General features: G+C 47.1%; 1 protein-coding gene across 1 annotated transcript in view; it reads left to right on the top strand.

Annotated features, from left to right (window-relative positions):
* Positions 1 to 2,096: 2,096 nt before the first annotated feature.
* LOC120035911 (ezrin-like) overlaps positions 2,097 to 17,346 on the top strand; it is a 36,653-nt gene continuing 21,403 nt past the window's right edge. Inside the window, exons 1-5 of the mRNA XM_038982378.1 lie at positions 2,097 to 2,496; positions 11,081 to 11,164; positions 12,205 to 12,300; positions 14,505 to 14,627; positions 14,766 to 14,917. Of these exons, the coding sequence (XP_038838306.1) occupies positions 2,485 to 2,496; positions 11,081 to 11,164; positions 12,205 to 12,300; positions 14,505 to 14,627; positions 14,766 to 14,917 (467 nt within the window). The 5' untranslated portion in view covers positions 2,097 to 2,484. The remainder of the gene's footprint in view (positions 2,497 to 11,080; positions 11,165 to 12,204; positions 12,301 to 14,504; positions 14,628 to 14,765; positions 14,918 to 17,346) is intronic.

Raw genomic sequence — 17,346 nt, 5'->3', positions numbered from 1 at the left:
TCCGGCACCACGCACCAGGCCTACTGTGCGCCTCAGCAGGTCAGAGTCGGCCGCCTGCCCAGCGCCGTCTGAACTGCCTGCACTGCTCGTCTGCTCAACGCCGCCTGCACTGCTCGTCTGCCCAGCGCCGTCTGAGCTGCCTGCACTGCTCGTCTGCCCAGCGCCGTCTGAGCCATCTGTCTGCCCAGCGCCGTCTGAGCCATCCGTCTGCCCAGCGCCGTCTGAGCCATCCGTCTGCCCAGCGCCGTCTGAGCCATCCGTCTGCCCAGCGCCGTCTGAGCCATCCGTCTGCCCAGCGCCGTCTGAGCCTTCTGTCTGCCCAGCGCCGTCTGAGCCATCTGTCTGCCCAGCGCCATCTGAGCCATCTGTCTGCCCAGCGCCATCTGAGCCATCCGTCTGCCACGAGCCATTAGAGCCGCCCGTCTGTCCCGAGCCATTAGAGCCAGCCAGTCAGGAGCCGGTAGAGCCGTCCTTCAGTCATGAGCTGCCCTCCAGTCATGAGCTGCCCTCCAGTCATGAGCTGCCCTCCAGTCATGAGCTGCCCTCCAGTCATGAGCTGCCCTACAGTCTAGAGCTGCCCTACAGTCTAGAGCTGCCCTACAGTCTAGAGCTGCCCTACAGTCTAGAGCTGCCCTACAGTCTAGAGCTGCCCTCCAGTCATGAGCTGCACTCCAGTCATGAGCTGCCCTCCAGTCATGAGCTGCCTTCCAGTCATGAGCTGCCTTCCAGTCATGAGCTGCCCTAGTCATGAGCTGCCCTACAGTCTAGAGCTGCCCTACAGTCTAGAGCTGCCCTACAGTCTAGAGCTGCCCTCCAGTCTAGAGCTGCCCTCCAGTCATGAGCTGCCCTCCAGTCATGAGCTGCCCTCCAGTCATGAGCTGCCTTCCAGTCATGAGCTGCCTTCCAGTCATGAGCTGCCCTACAGTCATGAGCTGCCCTACAGTCATGAGCTGCCCTACAGTCATGAGCTGCCCTCCAGTCATGAGCTGCCCTCCAGTCATGAGCTGCCACCCAGTCCGGAGCTGCCACTCAGTCCGGAGCTGCCACTCAGTCCGGAGCTGCCACTCAGTCCGGAGCTGCCATTAGTCCAGAGTTGTCCCTCTGTCCTAAGCTACCTCTCTGTCCGGAGCGATTTCTCTGTCCTGAGCTACCTCTCTGTCCTGAGCTACCTCTCTGTCCTGAGCTACCTCTCTGTCCTGAGCTACCTCTCTGTCCTGAGCTACCTCTCGGTCCTGAGTTGTCTCCTCTATTTAGGAGGGGCCTTGGTGAAGGTTCCTGGACCATGGTCGGGGGCGAGGGTCGCCACTCAAAGGACGCTAAGGAGGGGGACAAAGACAGTGGTGGAGTGGTGTCCTCGTCCACCGCCGGAGCCGCCACCGCGGACAGATGCCCACCCAGACCCTCCCCTTGAGTTTTAGGGGTGCGCCCGGAGTTCGCACCTTGAGGGGGGGGTTCTGTCACGTTCCTGACCTGTTTTCTGTTGTTTTGTATGTGTTTAGTTGGTCAGGGCGTGAGTTGGGGTGGGTATTCTATGTTGTGTGTCTAGTTCGTCTGTTTCTATGTTCAGCCTGATATGGTTCTCAATCAGAGACAGCTGTCAATCGTTGTCCCTGATTGAGAATCATATATAGGTGGCTTGTTTTGTGTTGGGGATGGTGGGTGGTTGTTTCCTGTCTCTGTGTTTGTGTTCTGCACCAGCTAGGACTGTGACGGTATGTTCTTTTGTTATTTTGTATAGTGTTTTTGTTTTGTCTAATTAAATTCATTATGTCAAATTACCACGCTGCACATTGGTCCTCTGATCCTTCTCGCCTCTCCTCGTCTGAGGAGGAGGACGAAGTAGACTGCCGTTACACATGTACATTTTGAGGGCAGTGGTATAGTTTTTATTTTTAAAAGTCTTAGTGGTAGTATTTTTTCTGACCCTCGAAAAATATAAATGTATCACTAGTCATATAACTTCAAGGCTGTAGCTGTCGTCTGAACGACCAAAGGTCCCCATAGACACTAGTCATAACTTCAAGGCTGTAGCTGTCGTCTGAACGATCAAAGGTCCCCATAGACACTAGTCATAACTTCAAGGCTGTAACTGAAAGGACCCAACCGCCACGGTGCGTCGGGATGGCACTACAGCAGTAGTCAGCAGCCCGTTCTGTAGGGTGGAGCTTTTAACGACACTCCGTCTCAGGTAGGTCGTCGGCGTCATCGAACAAGGTTAGGCTCTCCTCTGCTCTGGCATTTTTATGTATCTGATTATGAGTCACAGACATGAGTAGCCTACCACGTCAGTATAAGTAATCTTCACAGCCAAGTTCAGAGGACAGGCGCACCAACCGTTTCAGAGAGTGTCCGCGAGCAGAGAAGGACTAGCGTTCTTTATCACGGACTGAGAGTTCCCCCAGAGAAGTTAACTACTACGATCTCTTTCCGGTACTCTGGAGCCCACATTCAGTCGCTAAACCTAATACACCATCCAGAACAAAGATGCCTAAAACGGTGAGTTAAAAAAAAAAAAACGTTTTATTTGTCCGACTTTGTAAAAATGTAATGTATTAGACGTAACGGTAATCGGTTACTTTGTATCTGAATAAATGTCCCTAACAGAGACCAAAACTAGCCTGTAACACAAGGCAGGTCAAATGGATGATCATGTTAATTCATTGTCCAATATACCAGTTTTCTATTAAATATCCATTGTTGTCTAAAAGTGATGATATAGACTTACACTAATTATTTTACGATGACAATCACTGAAGTTGCCCTGATTATTTGTTACAGTGTTATTTGGCCCTCATGTAACAGCTGTAAGTTACATTGGTTGCCTGCTATCTCAAAAAGTTCATCAATATGAACCAAAACCAGAGTTGGAGGCTATTTGCTTTAATGTGATACAATCTTTAAGAATATGCTTTGGTTTAACTTAATATATAATAATGATTGAATATATAATAATTATTTAACATATAATAATTAGTTCATATACAACTCAGTTCCTTGACAATTTTATAATTCACTAATAATTCTGTAAAAGTATTCAGTTTCTCTACAATGGAGGATTTTCCTTCAGAGCAGTAAAATGGTTGTATTGAATGATAATATGACTCTCCCCCCTCCTATTTCAGCAATGTTCTCATGGTGACTGAGATGCACCATTTGTAATATATCTATAGGCCAAGGCTGCAGTGGATGAGTATTGTCTTGTGTAGATAACAGTATCGGAAGGAAGCCATCTTCTGTTGAAAGAAACCCCAGAGTCCATTTTAAGTGTGATGCCCTACCCGGCCTTACTTATTAACTAAACCCCAGAGTTTGACCCACAGGTCTCTGACTCATGACTGCTAAGGTAGGCATTACTGGCTAACCATAGATTAGCTCTCGCTGTGTGCTAAGGCTTTTGCACAGCAGTTCTCGAATCATGAAGATTCTCTGTTGGAATCCTTACGATGTCATTTTGATAACGTAGCCATTGACATTTTTTATCAGCGGTGGGTGCTTAGTTTTACGTGGCTCAGTCTCGGTTCCATAAAAGGTACTGTGTGTCTTAAACAAACACTACAATAGCAATAACCTTGGGAAGGTATTCTGTTGATGGAGTTTCACTGGGAGCGTAGCAACAGCACTCCTTGAGAGAGTCTGACCGCAGGGGTCAGTCTAACATCCATCTGACGTCATTTCTGTGACATTCTTCTCTGAAGAGTCAGAGTAGATAAAGCTTTCAACACTATAATAAATACTCCAGGTCTGTATCCCCAATGGCACCCTACTGTATACCCTATATAGTGCACTACTTTTGACCAAGCACTACGGGCCCTGGTCAAAAGTAGTGCACTATAATGGGAATAGGGTACAATTTGAGATTAGACCCAGGGTTACTAGGGTTAGCCAGGGAGATGAGACCTAGGGTTACTAGGGTTACCCAGGGAGATGAGACCTAGGGTTACCCAGGGAGGGGAGATGAGGCCTAGGGTTACCCAGGGAGATGAGACCTAGGGTTACCCAGGGAGATGAGACCTAGGGTTACCCAGGGAGATGAGACCTAGGGTTACCCAGGGAGATGAGACCTAGGGTTACCCAGGGAGGGGAGATGAGACCTAGGGTTACCCAGGGAGATGAGACCTAGGGTTACCCAGGGAGATGAGACCTAGGGTTACCCAGGGAGATGAGACCTAGGGTTACCCAGGGAGGGGAGATGAGGCCTAGGGTTACCCAGGGAGATGAGACCTAGGGTTACCCAGGGAGATGAGACCTAGGGTTACCCAGGGAGGGGAGATGAGACCTAGGGTTACCCAGGGAGATGAGACCTAGGGTTACCCAGGGAGATGAGACCTAGGGTTACCCAGAGAGATGAGACCTAGGGTTACCCAGGGAGATGAGACCTAGGGTTACCCAGGGAGATGAGACCTAGGGTTACCCAGGGAGGGGAGATGAGACCTAGGGTTACCCAGGGAGGGGAGATGAGACCTAGGGTTACCCAGGGAGATGAGACCTAGGGTTACCCAGGGAGATGAGACCTAGGGTTACCCAGGGAGGGGAGATGAGGCCTAGGGTTACCCAGGGAGGGGAGATGAGACCTAGGGTTACCCAGGGAGATGAGACCTAGGGTTACCCAGGGAGATGAGACCTAGGGTTACCCAGGGAGGGGAGATGAGACCTAGGGTTACCCAGGGAGATGAGACCTAGGGTTACTAGGGTTACCCAGGGAGATGAGACCTAGGGTTACTAGGGTTACCCAGGGAGATGAGACCTAGGGTTACCCAGGGAGGGGAGATGAGACCTAGGGTTACCCAGGGAGATGAGACCTAGGGTTACTAGGGTTACCCAGGGAGATGAGACCTAGGGTTACCCAGGGAGGGGAGATGAGACCTAGGGTTACCCAGGGAGGGGAGATGAGACCTAGGGTTACCCAGGGAGATGAGACCTAGGGTTACCCAGGGAGATGAGACCTAGGGTTACCCAGGGAGATGAGACCTAGGGTTACCCAGGGAGATGAGACCTAGGGTTACCCAGGGAGGGGAGATGAGGCCTAGGGTTACCCAGGGAGATGAGACCTAGGGTTACCCAGGGAGATGAGACCTAGGGTTACCCAGGGAGATGAGACCTAGGGTTACCCAGGGAGATGAGACCTAGGGTTACCCAGGGAGATGAGACCTAGGGTTACCCAGGGAGATGAGACCTAGGGTTACCCAGGGAGATGAGACCTAGGGTTACCCAGGGAGGGGAGATGAGACCTAGGGTTACCCAGGGAGATGAGACCTAGGGTTACCCAGGGAGATGAGACCTAGGGTTACCCAGAGAGATGAGACCTAGGGTTACCCAGGGAGATGAGACCTAGGGTTACTAGGGTTACCCAGGGAGGGGAGATGAGACCTAGGGTTACCCAGGGAGATGAGACCTAGGGTTACCCAGGGAGATGAGACCTAGGGTTACCCAGGGAGGATTGGAATCTCATCTCTAATCCCAAATCTTCTTGATCAATGAAATAATATTTTTTGTTGTTGTGCCTGACTAGAAAGTGTAGCATAGAAAGTGTAGCATAGAAGGTGTACCATATAGATCGAGCCCATATACAGTATGCTCATAGTGAGTATATGGTGACTTGCTAGGAAACGTAGAGCTGTTAAATGGTCAGATATGATCAGACTAATAAAGAACAGCATGTATATATCGGTGATGTGTTAGGAAACATGTAGGTGGTGCAGGCCAACGTTCCAGGTGTTGCACAATTTCAGATGGGTTTATCTTTATGGCGCTGGGGCGTGTTTGGAGGGTAAGTTTATAAAGAGGTTGTGTAACACAGCAGAAAGCCAACGCTTCAATTCTCTGTCAAGGTTCAGGGAACAGTTATGAGAGAGAGAGAGAGAGAGAGAGAGAGAGAGATTGTGGTACAAAAGTACTGTTCTGTGTGTTGCTCTATTGCCTGGCCCTGCACCTCTTTATGTACAGATGACATATCTTAATTTGATAGCACTGTTGTTGCAGACATGTTCCTACCATGCAGGAAATGCAAACTTGTAGTGGTATGCAAGGTTTAAAATACTTCTAAAGTTTGTAATTTCACCTTTTAAATGTCAGACTTGAAACATGATCAAATTAAGATGCAGCATCTGTATCATATCAATGCCATATATTATATACAGTGCCCTCGGAAAGTATTCAGACCCCTTGACTTTTTGCACATTTTGGTAGGTTACAGCCTTATTTTAAAATGGATTAAATCGTTTTTCCCCTTCATCAATCTGCACACAATACCACATAATGACAAAGCAATAACAGGATTTTAGAAATGTTTGATAATTTATTTTAAAAATAAATAAAATGAAATATCACATTTACATAAGTATTCAGACCCTTTACTCAGTACTTTGTTGAAGCACCTTTGGCAGCGATTACAGCCTTGAGTCTTCTTGGGTATGACGCTACAAGCTTGGCACACCTGTATTTGGGGAGTTTCTCCCATTCTTCTCTGCAGATCCTCTCAAGCTCTGTCAGGTTGGATGGGGGGCGTTGCTGCACAGCTATTTTCAGGTCTCTCCAGAGATGTTCGATCAGGTTAAAGTCTGGGCTCTGGCTGGGCCACTCATTCAGAGACTTGTCCCGAAGCCCCTTCTGTGTTGTCTTGTCTGTGTGCTTAGGGTCGTTGTCCTGTTGGAAGGTGAACCTTCACCCCAGTCTAAGGTCCTGAGCAGGTTTTCATCAAGGATCTCTCTGTACTTTGCTCCATTCTTCTTTGCCTCGATCCTGACTAGTCTCCCAGTCCCTGCTGCTGAAAAATATCCCCACAGCATGATGATGCCACCACCATGCTTCACCGTAGGGATGGTGCCAGGTTTCTTCCAGACTTGACGCTTAGCATTCAGGCCAAAGATTTCAATCTTGGTTTCATCAGACCAGAGAATCATGTTTCTCATGGTCTGAGAGTCTTTAGGTGCCTTTTGGCAAACTCCAAGCGGGCTGTCATGTGCCTTTTACTGAGGAGTGGCTTCCGTCTGGCCACTCTACCATGAAGGCTTGATTGGTGGGGTACTGTAGAGTTGGTTGTTCTTCTGGAAGGTTCTGCCATCTCCACAGAGGAACTCTAGAGCTCTGTCAGAGTGACAATCGGGTTCTTGGTCACCTCCCTGACCAAGGCCGTTCTCCCACGATTTCTCTGTTTGGTCGGGCAGCCAGCTCTAGGAAGAGTCTTGGTGGTTCCAAATGTCTTCCATTTAAGAATGATGGAGGCTACTGTGTTCTTGGGTACCTTCAATGCTGCAGAAATGTTTTGGTGCCCTTCCCCAGATCTGTGCCTCGACAGAATCGTGTCTCGGAGCTCTAGGAACAATTCCTTCGACCTCATGGCTTGGTTTTTGCTCTGACATGCACTGTCAACTTGTGGGACCTTATATAGACAGGTGTGTGCCTTTCCAAATCATGTCCAATCAATTGAATTTACCACAGGTGGACTCCAATCAAATTGTAGAAACCTCTCAAGGATAATCAATGGAAACAGGATGCACCTGAGCTCAATTTCGAGTCTCATAGCAAAGGGTCTGAATGTAACTAAGGTGTTTCTGTTTTTTATTTTTAATAAATTTGCAAAAAATTCTAAAAAACAGTTTTTGCTTCATCATTATGGGGTTTTGTGTGTAGATTGCTGAGGCTGTAACGTTACAAAATTTGGAAAAAGTCAAGGGGTCTGAATACTTTCCGAAAGCACTGTACCGTAAAAGATGTCTTGGCTGAAAATAGGCAAGACATCTTTTCAACAATGCACAATCTCTCTGGCTACAATAGTTTTCCATGGCAGAAAATCGAATTATGATATCTGGTCTGTATTGAAGAAGCAGTCTGTTCAATCTGATTATGATATCTGGTCTGTATTGAAGAAGCAGTCTGTTCAATCTGATTATGATATCTGGTCTGTATTGAAGAAGGATTCTGTTAAATCTGATTATGATATCTGGTCTGTTTTGAAGAAGCAGTCTGTTGCAATACCCATTCTTTTTCATACTCTTTGCTTATTTATAAACCGCTGTGAAATATATTTTACCTCAAAATATTGTATTTTCAGCTGTTTGAAGCTGGTGTACAAAACCAAGAGTAAAATACGCAAAAACGAAATTTAAGAACGGGAAGCATAGAAATAGAGTACGTAGAACAGATCTATAGCTTCTTAGACTGGCTTTCAATGAGAATGACAGATCTATAACTCACATAGAACAGATCTACCGCTTCTTAGACTGGCTTTCAATGAGAATGACAGATCTATAACACATAGAACAGATCTACCGCTTCGTAGACTGGCTTTCAATGAGAATGACAGATCCATAACACACAGAACAGATCTACCGCTTCTTAGACTGGCTTTCAATGAGAATGACAGATCTATAACACATAGAACAGATCTACCGCTTCTTAGACTGGCTTTCAATGAGAATGACAGATCTATAACACATAGAACAGATCTACCGCTTCTTAGACTGGCTTTCAATGAGAATGACAGATCTATAACACACATTTCTATGTGAATTTGGTTGGAGTGCCCAAAAAGTTAAATATTGCAGCTTGAAGTGATAGTGATATCTGTCTATCCCTCCTCAGTAACAGTGTAAGGGTAGTGTCTCAGTAACAGTGTAAGGGTAGTCCCTCAGTAACAGTGTAAGGGTAGTGTCTCAGTAACAGTGTAAGGGTAGTCCCTCAGTAACAGTGTAAGGGTAGTCCCTTGGTAACAGTGTAAGGGTAGTCCCTCAGTAACAGTGTAAGGGTAGTGTCTCAGTAACAGTGTAAGGGTAGTGTCTCAGTAACAGTGTAAGGGTAGTCCCTCAGTAACAGTGTAAGGGTAGTCCCTCAGTAACAGTGTAAGGGTAGTCCCTCAGTAACAGTGTAAGGGTAGTGTCTCGGTAACAGTGTAAGGGTAGTCCCTCAGTAACAGTGTAAGGGTAGTCCCTCGGTAACAGTGTAAGGGTAGTCCCTCGGTAACAGTGTAAGGGTAGTCCCTCAGTAACAGTGTAAGGGTAGTGTCTCGGTAACAGTGTAAGGGTAGTCCCTCAGTAACAGTGTAAGGGTAGTCCCTCAGTAACAGTGTAAGGGTAGTCCCTCAGGAACAGATTAAGGGTAGTCCCTCAGTAACAGTGTAAGGGTAGTCCCTCAGTAACAGTGTAAGGGTAGTGTCTCGGTAACAGTGTAAGGGTAGTGCCTCAGTAACAGTGTAAGGGTAGTCCCTCAGTAACAGTGTAAGGGTAGTGTCTCAGTAACAGTGTAAGGGTAGTGCCTCAGTAACAGTGTAAGGGTAGTCCCTCAGTAGCAGTGTAAGGGTAGTCCCTCAGTAACAGTATAAGGGTAGTCCCTCGGTAACAACACTGTTACTGAGGGACTACCCTTACACTGTTACTGAGGCACTACCCATACACTGTTACTGAGACACTACCCTTACACTGTTACTGAGACACTACCCTTACACTGTTACCGAGGGACTACCCTTACACTGTTACTGAGGGACTACCCTTACAGTGACTCAGTAACAGTGTAAGGGTAGTCCCTCGGTAATAGTGTAAGGGTAGTGTCTCAGTAACAGTGTAAGGGTAGTGCCTCAGTAACAGTGTAAGGGTAGTACCTCAGTAACAGTGTAAGGGTAGTGTCTCAGGAACAGTGTAAGGGTAGTCCCTCAGTAACAGTGTAAGGGTAGTCCCTCAGTAACAGTGTAAGGGTAGTCCCTCAGTAACAGTGTAAGGGTAGTCCCTCAGTAACAGTGTAAGGGTAGTCCCTCAGTAACAGTGTAAGGGTAGTCCCTCAGTAACAGTGTAAGGGTAGTCCCTCAGTAACAGTGTAAGGGTAGTCCCTCAGTAACAGATTAAGGGCAGTCCCTCAGTAACAGTGTAAGGGTAGTCCCTCAGTAACAGTGTAAGGGTAGTCCCTCAGTAACAGTGTAAGGGTAGTCCCTCAGTAACAGTGTAAGGGTAGTGCCTCAGTAACAGTGTAAGGGTAGTGTCTCAGTAACAGTGTAAGGGTAGTCCCTCAGTAATAGTGTAAGGGTAGTGTCTCAGTAACAGTGTAAGGGTAGTGTCTCAGTAACAGTGTAAGGGTAGTGCCTCAGTAACAGTGTAAGGGTAGTGCCTCAGTAACAGTGTAAGGGTAGTCCCTCAGTAACAGGGTAAGGGTAGTGCCTCAGTAACAGTGTAAGGGTAGTCCCTCAGTAACAGTGTAAGGGTAGTCCCTCAGTAACAGTGTAAGGGTAGTGCCTCAGTAACAGTGTAAGGGTAGTCCCTCAGTAACAGTGTAAGGGTAGTGCCTCATTAACAGTGTAAGGGTAGTGTCTCAGTAACAGTGTAAGGGTTGTCCCTCAGTAACAGTGTAAGGGTAGTGCCTCATTAACAGATTAAGGGTAGTCCCTCAGTAACAGATTAAGGGTAGTCCCTCAGTAGCAGATTAAGGGCAGTCCCTCAGTAACAGTGTAAGGGCAGTCCCTCAGTGTAGGGGCATATTTGGCTTCTACCACCTCGTAAAACTTGCCCACCCCTATACGTTGAGGTTCATGTTATTCTTGAGAGAGACATCTGTACTTTGGCAAGCGTCGAATGTTTTGTTATGTTAACCTTGCAGGCCCTGCTAGTCCAAAGTCTACTGAGATAGTAGTTAGCAATTAGAGATGGTTTATGAGGAAATGACTTCACAGCAGCACCTCAAAGGTATAGTTCACCTTAAACAATGACATTTTTTATGTTTCCTTACCTTGAAAGTAGGTGTATGGACTAGAGTAGATTGCGATCTACATTCTGTCTCTGTATACACAGCTACAGTCACTATTAACTAACGTCGGCTGACTAAATCAACTATGAGAGAATGAATGACCTAAACCTCGATGAACCTTATCCCCAAATCACCTCAAAGTAACTTCAAGTCACTGAGTTGCACAAAACCTTTTGAAGTTGTAAAGGGTTTTAATCATTCAACAGAGTATATTGGGAGAAGAAAGCTTGTACCTACAGACAAGTCGTTTCTGTGTCATTCAAGGCGATGTCAGCACTGCTTGATCAGGTCACAATTCCTGGTAACATGGAACTGTAGCTGGTGAATAAAGGAGGTTGTGATTCTAAATGTCCAGGTCAATGTCCGGGTCACCACCATGGATGCTGAGCTGGAGTTTTCCATTCTTCCCAGCATCACCGGCAAACAGCTGTTCGAACAGGTCAGGTCACATTCACTAACTAACTCTCACACACACTCCCTCACTAACTAACTAGCTAACTAACTAAGTCTCTCTCACACACACTCCCTCACTAACTAACTAGCTAACTAACTAAGTCTCTCTCACACATACTCCCTCACTAACTAACTAACTCTCTCTCACACACACTCCCTCACTAACTAACTAGCTAACTAACTAAGTCTCTCTCTCACACACACTCCCTCACTAACTAACTAGCTAACTAACTAAGTCTCTCTCACACATACACTCCCTCACTAACTAACTAGCTAACTAACTAAGTCTCTCTCACACATACTCCCTCACTAACTAACTAACTCTCTCTCTCACACACACTCCCTCACTAACTAACTAGCTAACTAACTAAGTCTCTCTCACACATACTCCCTCACTAACTAACTAACTCTCTCTCTCACACACACTCCCTCACTAACTAACTAGCTAACTAACTAAGTCTCTCTCTCACACACTCTCCCTCACTAACTAACTAGCTAACTAACTAACTAAGTCTCTCTCACACACATTCCCTCCCTCCCTCACTAACTAACTAACTAGCTAACTAACTAACTAACTAACTAAGTCTCTCACACACACACACACACACACACACACACACACACACACACACACACACACACACACACACACACACACACACACACTAACTAACTAGCTAACTAACTAAGTCTCTCTCACACACACCTCCTCGGTAACTCACTAACTAACTAACTAACTAACTAACTAACTAACTAGCTAACTAACTAAGTCTCTCACACACACACACACACACACACACTCCCTCCCTCACTAACTAACTAACTAACTAAGTCTCTCTCACACAGACACACACTCCCTCACTAACTAACCCTAACCCTCACTAACTATCCCATCTCATTATAATGACCATGTTGTAGGAAAAGGTGAACAAGGTTTTCTAAAAAAATCTATATTTGTCAGTGTCACGTCTCTCCAGTGTAAAACGTTTCTTTAGTTTCTCTCTCCGTCTCCTCTGTTTTCTCCAGGTGTCCAGAACGGTCGGTCTGCGGGAGCTCTGGTACTTCGGCCTGCTGTTCGTTAACACCAAAGGGTTCCAAACATGGCTGAAGTTTGATAAAAAAGTAAGTTGGTATATGTGATCCAGCGGTTACAGGTGTGTATGATCCAGCGGTTACAGGTATGTGTGATCCAGCGGTTACAGGTATGTGTGATCCAGCGGTTACAGGTCTGTGTGATCCAGCGGTTACAGGTATGTGTGATCCAGCGGTTACAGGTCTGTGTGATCCAGCGGTTACAGGTCTGTGTGATCCAGCGGTTACAGGTCTGTGTGATCCAGCGGTTACAGGTCTGTGTGATCCAGCGGTTACAGGTCTGTGTGATCCAGCGGTTACAGGTCTGTGTGATCCAGCGGTTACAGGTCTGTGTGATCCAGCGGTTACAGGTGTGTGTGATCCAGCGGTTACAGGTGTGTGTGATCCAGCGGTTACAGGTATGTGTGATCCAGCGGTTACAGGTATGTGTGATCCAGCGGTTACAGGTCTGTGTGATCCAGCGGTTACAGGTGTGTGTGATCCAGCGGTTACAGGTGTGTGTGATCCAGCGGTTACAGGTGTGTGTGATCCAGCGGTTACAGGTATGTGTGATCCAGCGGTTACAGGTATGTGTGATCCAGCGGTTACAGGTCTGTGTGATCCAGCGGTTACAGGTGTGTGTGATCCAGCGGTTACAGGTGTGTGTGATCCAGCGGTTACAGGTGTGTGTGTCTGAGTCGGCATGGGTTGGAATCCGAATCACTGCTCTTTGACTTTACCCTCTTCCTATCTGAATTATGATGGCTACACTTTAAGCTGCACAGTGACACCTAAATCATAAATCAACACAAAGCGGTTGATACGTAGTGCCATCTGACATACATAGCTCACAGTTATGTACTGTAGAAGTACACTGTAATGTTAGGAACTGCCCTAAGGCCACAAATCGTGTTTATTTGAATGGAATGGTTTCAAACACTACGGCTCTTATTTATTCCATTCTAGACATAGCAATGAAACCTACCGCTGATTTATTGTGTAGGGCAGTGGTATTCAAACTTTTTCAGACAGGGACCCCATTTGTCTCCGTCAGAATTCATGGCGACCCCATTAGTTTCCTTCAGAATTCATGGCGACCCCATTAGTTTCCGTCAGAATTCATGGCGACCCCATTAGTTTCCGTCAGAATTCATGGTCGACCCCATTTGTTTCCGTCAGAATTCATGGCGACCCCATTAGTTTCCGTCAGAATTCATGGCGACCCCATTTGTTTCCGTCAGAATTCATGGCGACCCCATTTGTTTCCGTCAGAATTCATGGCGACCCCATTTGTTTCCGTCAGAATTTCTCGCGACCCCATTTGTTTCCCTAAGAATTTAACCCGACCCCAACTCCAAATCTAATGACACAACTTTAAAATCTCTAAATTTCAATTTTTACATTGATGGGTTCGGATTTCTAAACTTTAAATATTGTTAATCATCAGTTATACTAGAGACATGAGGGGGAGCCATAGTCTGGTTTCCACACCAGAAGTTAATGGGTATCTGTAGGAGGAAGGTATATGGTGGAGGCAGTTAAGCTGGGAATGTACCGAGTGAAGGAAAGACGATCACATGGTTGCAGGCACTGATAATGGTGGAGAGATGTGGTTTAGTGAGGAAGGGGGTCGAGGTCAGGTCACATTAAGGGAGAAGGAACAGTTTGTTGCCCGTATCACTTAACTTCCTGCCTAGCAATAAGGATGTAATGTTTAGAGAGGAGGAGGATACTCTACCCAAATTGGGGTGTATAGTATATACTACCACTGGTGAATACATGTATTTGTCTTATGCAGCTTGGGTGACCCAATGGGTGAATGAACTCGGTTTAAGCTTTACTAATCAACAAATAACCTTCAATTCATTGCAACAAAAAAAATCCAATACATTTACTCAATAAGAATTTATTTTTCAAATGATCTCTCTCAAAAACGTGTGTATATTGTCCCAAACATTCATCTGTACTCTTTGTATTTTATTCCTAATATAAATTCATAAATACATGTTTTGGCAACCCCACTGCTGTTTCCCCTGGCGTTGAATACCACTGACATGGGGGTTACTCATGTCATAACCACACCCACCCTCCCTGCCCCCCCATTGTCCCTTCTCCTCCTCCCCTCTCATCCTCTCTCCCCTCCTTTCCCATCCTCTTCTCTCCTCCCCTTTCCTCTCTCCTCTCCTCTCCTGTCTCCCTCTCCTCCCCTCTCCCCTCTCCTCTCCCCCTCCTCGCCCCCCCCCCCACCCCCCCAGGTGATAGCCCAGGAAGTAAAGAAAGAGGTTCCTCTCCAGTTCCGTTTCCGGGCCAAGTTCTACCCAGAGGACGTGGCTGAGGAGCTGATCCAGGAGAGCACCCAGAAACTGTTCTTCCTGCAGGTAACACACACACACACACACACACACACACACACACACACACACACACACACACACACACACACACACACACACACACACACACACACACAGACCCCCCTCCCCCACATGATCCAGACGTTTGTCTCCCACCTCCAGGTGAAGGAGGGCATCATAACTGATGAGGTGTACTGCCCTCCAGAGTCTGCTGTTCTGCTGGCCTCCTACTCTGTACAGGCCAAGTTTGGAGACTTCAATAAGGAGACACACCAGAATGGTTACCTGGCCAATGAACGCCTGCTGCCCAAGAGGTGAGTCAGTGTGGAGGAGGGGGTGGATGAACCTCCAGATGGAGGAGGGGGTGGATGAACCTCCAGATGGAGGAGGGGGTGGATGAACCTCCAGATGGAGCAGGGGGTGGAGGAACCTCCAGATGGAGAAGGGGGTGGATGAACCTCCAGATGGAGGAGGGGGTGGATGAACTCCAGATGGAGGAGGGGGTGGATGAACCTCCAGATGGAGGAGGGGGTGGATGAACTTCCAGATGGAGGAGGGGGTGGATGAACCTCCAGATGGAGCAGGGGGTGGATGAACCTCCAGATGGAGGAGGGGGTGGATGAACCTCCAGATGGAGCAGGGGGTGGATGAACCTCCAGATGGAGCAGGGGGTGGATGAACCTCCAGATGGAGGATGGGGTGGATGAACCTCCAGATGGAGGAGGGGGTGGATGAACCTCCAGATGGAGGAGGGGTGGATGAACCTCCAGAGGGAGCAGAGGGTGGATGAACCTCCAGATGGAGGAGGGGGTGGATGAACCTCCAGATGGAGCAGGGGGTGGATGAACCTCCAGATGGAGGAGGGGTGGATGAACCTCCAGATGGAGGAAGGGTGGATGAACCTCCAGAGGGAGCAGAGGGTGGATGAACCTCCAGATGGAGGAGGGGTGGATGAACCTCCAGATGGAGGAGGGGGTGGATGAACCTCCAGAGGGAGGAGGGGTGGATGAACCTCCAGATGGAGGAGGGGGTGGATGAACCTCCAGATGGAAGAAGGGGTGGATGAACTTCCAGATGGAGCAGGGGGTGGATGAACCTCCAGATGGAGGAGGGGGTGGATGAACTTCCAGATGGAGGAGGGGGTGGATGAACCTCCAGATGGAGGAGGGGGTGGATGAACCTCCAGATGGAGGAGGGGGTGGATGAACCTCCAGATGGAGAAGGGGGTGGATGAACCTCCAGATGGAGAAGGGGGTGGATGAACCTCCAGATGGAGGAGGGGTGGATGAACCTCCAGAGGGAGCAGAGGGTGGATGAACCTTCCAGATGGAGAAGGGGGTGGATGAACCTCCAGATGGAGGAGGGGGTGGATGAACCTCCAGAGGGAGCAGAGGGTGGATGAACCTCCAGATGGAGGAGGGGGTGGATGAACCTCCAGATGGAGAAGGGGTTGGATGAACCTCCAGATGGTGGGGGTGGATGAACCTCCAGATGGAGGAGGGGGTGAATGAACCTCCAGATGATGGCTGTATGACTTGTTCACAGCAGAATTAATACCCATATATCTAATATATATATAATACCAAGACCCCAACTTCAAACTCAAATGTTCTCACTTCCTATTATTTTATGGCAAAATTAGCATCATAAGCAACAGGTGTATGGTGTGTTATATTTATGACATGCTGTCTGTGCTTGAGGTAAGGTGTTATATTACAGTAAGATGTGCTTGAGGTAGGTGTTATATTACAGTAAGATGTGCTTGAGGTAGGTGTGCATGTTTACACAAACCTACAGTATGTGATATCAACAGAGAAGTATATTTTCTGGGTGATTTAACTATTGACTGGCTCTCATCAAGCTGCCCACTCAAGATAAAGCTTTAAACTGTAACCAGTGCCTGCAACCTGGTTCAGGTTATCAGTCAACCTACCAGGATATTTACAAACAGCACAGGAAATAAATCATCAACATGTATTGATCACATCTTTACTAACGCAGCAGAAATCTGCTGTAAAGCAGTATCCAGATGTCACGCCCTGGCCATAGAGAGGCTTTTATTCTCTATGTTGGTTAGGCCAGGGTGTGACTAGGGTGGGCATTCTAGTTTCTTTATTTCTATGTTTTCTATTTCTTTGTGTTTGTCCGAGTATGGTTCCCAATCAGAGGCAGCTGTCTATCGTTGTCTCTGATTGGGAATCATACTTAGGCAGCCTTTTTCCCTCCTGTGTTTTGTGGGATGTTATTTTCTGTTTCACCTGACAGAACTGTTTTCGGTGTTTCACTTTGTTATTTTGTTCAAGTGTTTTTTGAGAAATAAAATATCATGAACACTTACCACGCTGCGCTTTGGCCCATGCCTTCTGACGAGAGACGTTACACCAGATCCGCCGGCTGTAGTGATCATAATATAGTAGCCATATCTAGGAAAACCAAAGTTTCCAAAGGCTGGGCCTAATATAGTGTATAAGAGGTCATACAATAACTTTTGTAGTGATTCCTATGTTGTTGATGTAAATAATATTTGCTGGTCTGTGGTGTGTAATGAGGAGCAACCAGACGCTTTACAAGACACATTTATGTAATTGCTTATCCCAGTTACTAATAAACACGCACCCATTAAGAAAATGACTGTAAAAATGGTTACATCCCTGTGGATTGATGAGGAATTGAAAAATTGTATGGTTGATGCAAAAGGTATGGCAATTAAGTCTGGCTGTACAACCGATTGGCAAACGTACTG

Source organism: Salvelinus namaycush, unplaced genomic scaffold, assembly GCF_016432855.1.
Source record: "Salvelinus namaycush isolate Seneca unplaced genomic scaffold, SaNama_1.0 Scaffold115, whole genome shotgun sequence".
NCBI lineage: Eukaryota > Metazoa > Chordata > Actinopteri > Salmoniformes > Salmonidae > Salvelinus > Salvelinus namaycush.
The sequence above is the reverse complement of the archived record's forward strand: the minus strand, read 5'-3'. Positions and strand labels throughout refer to the sequence as shown.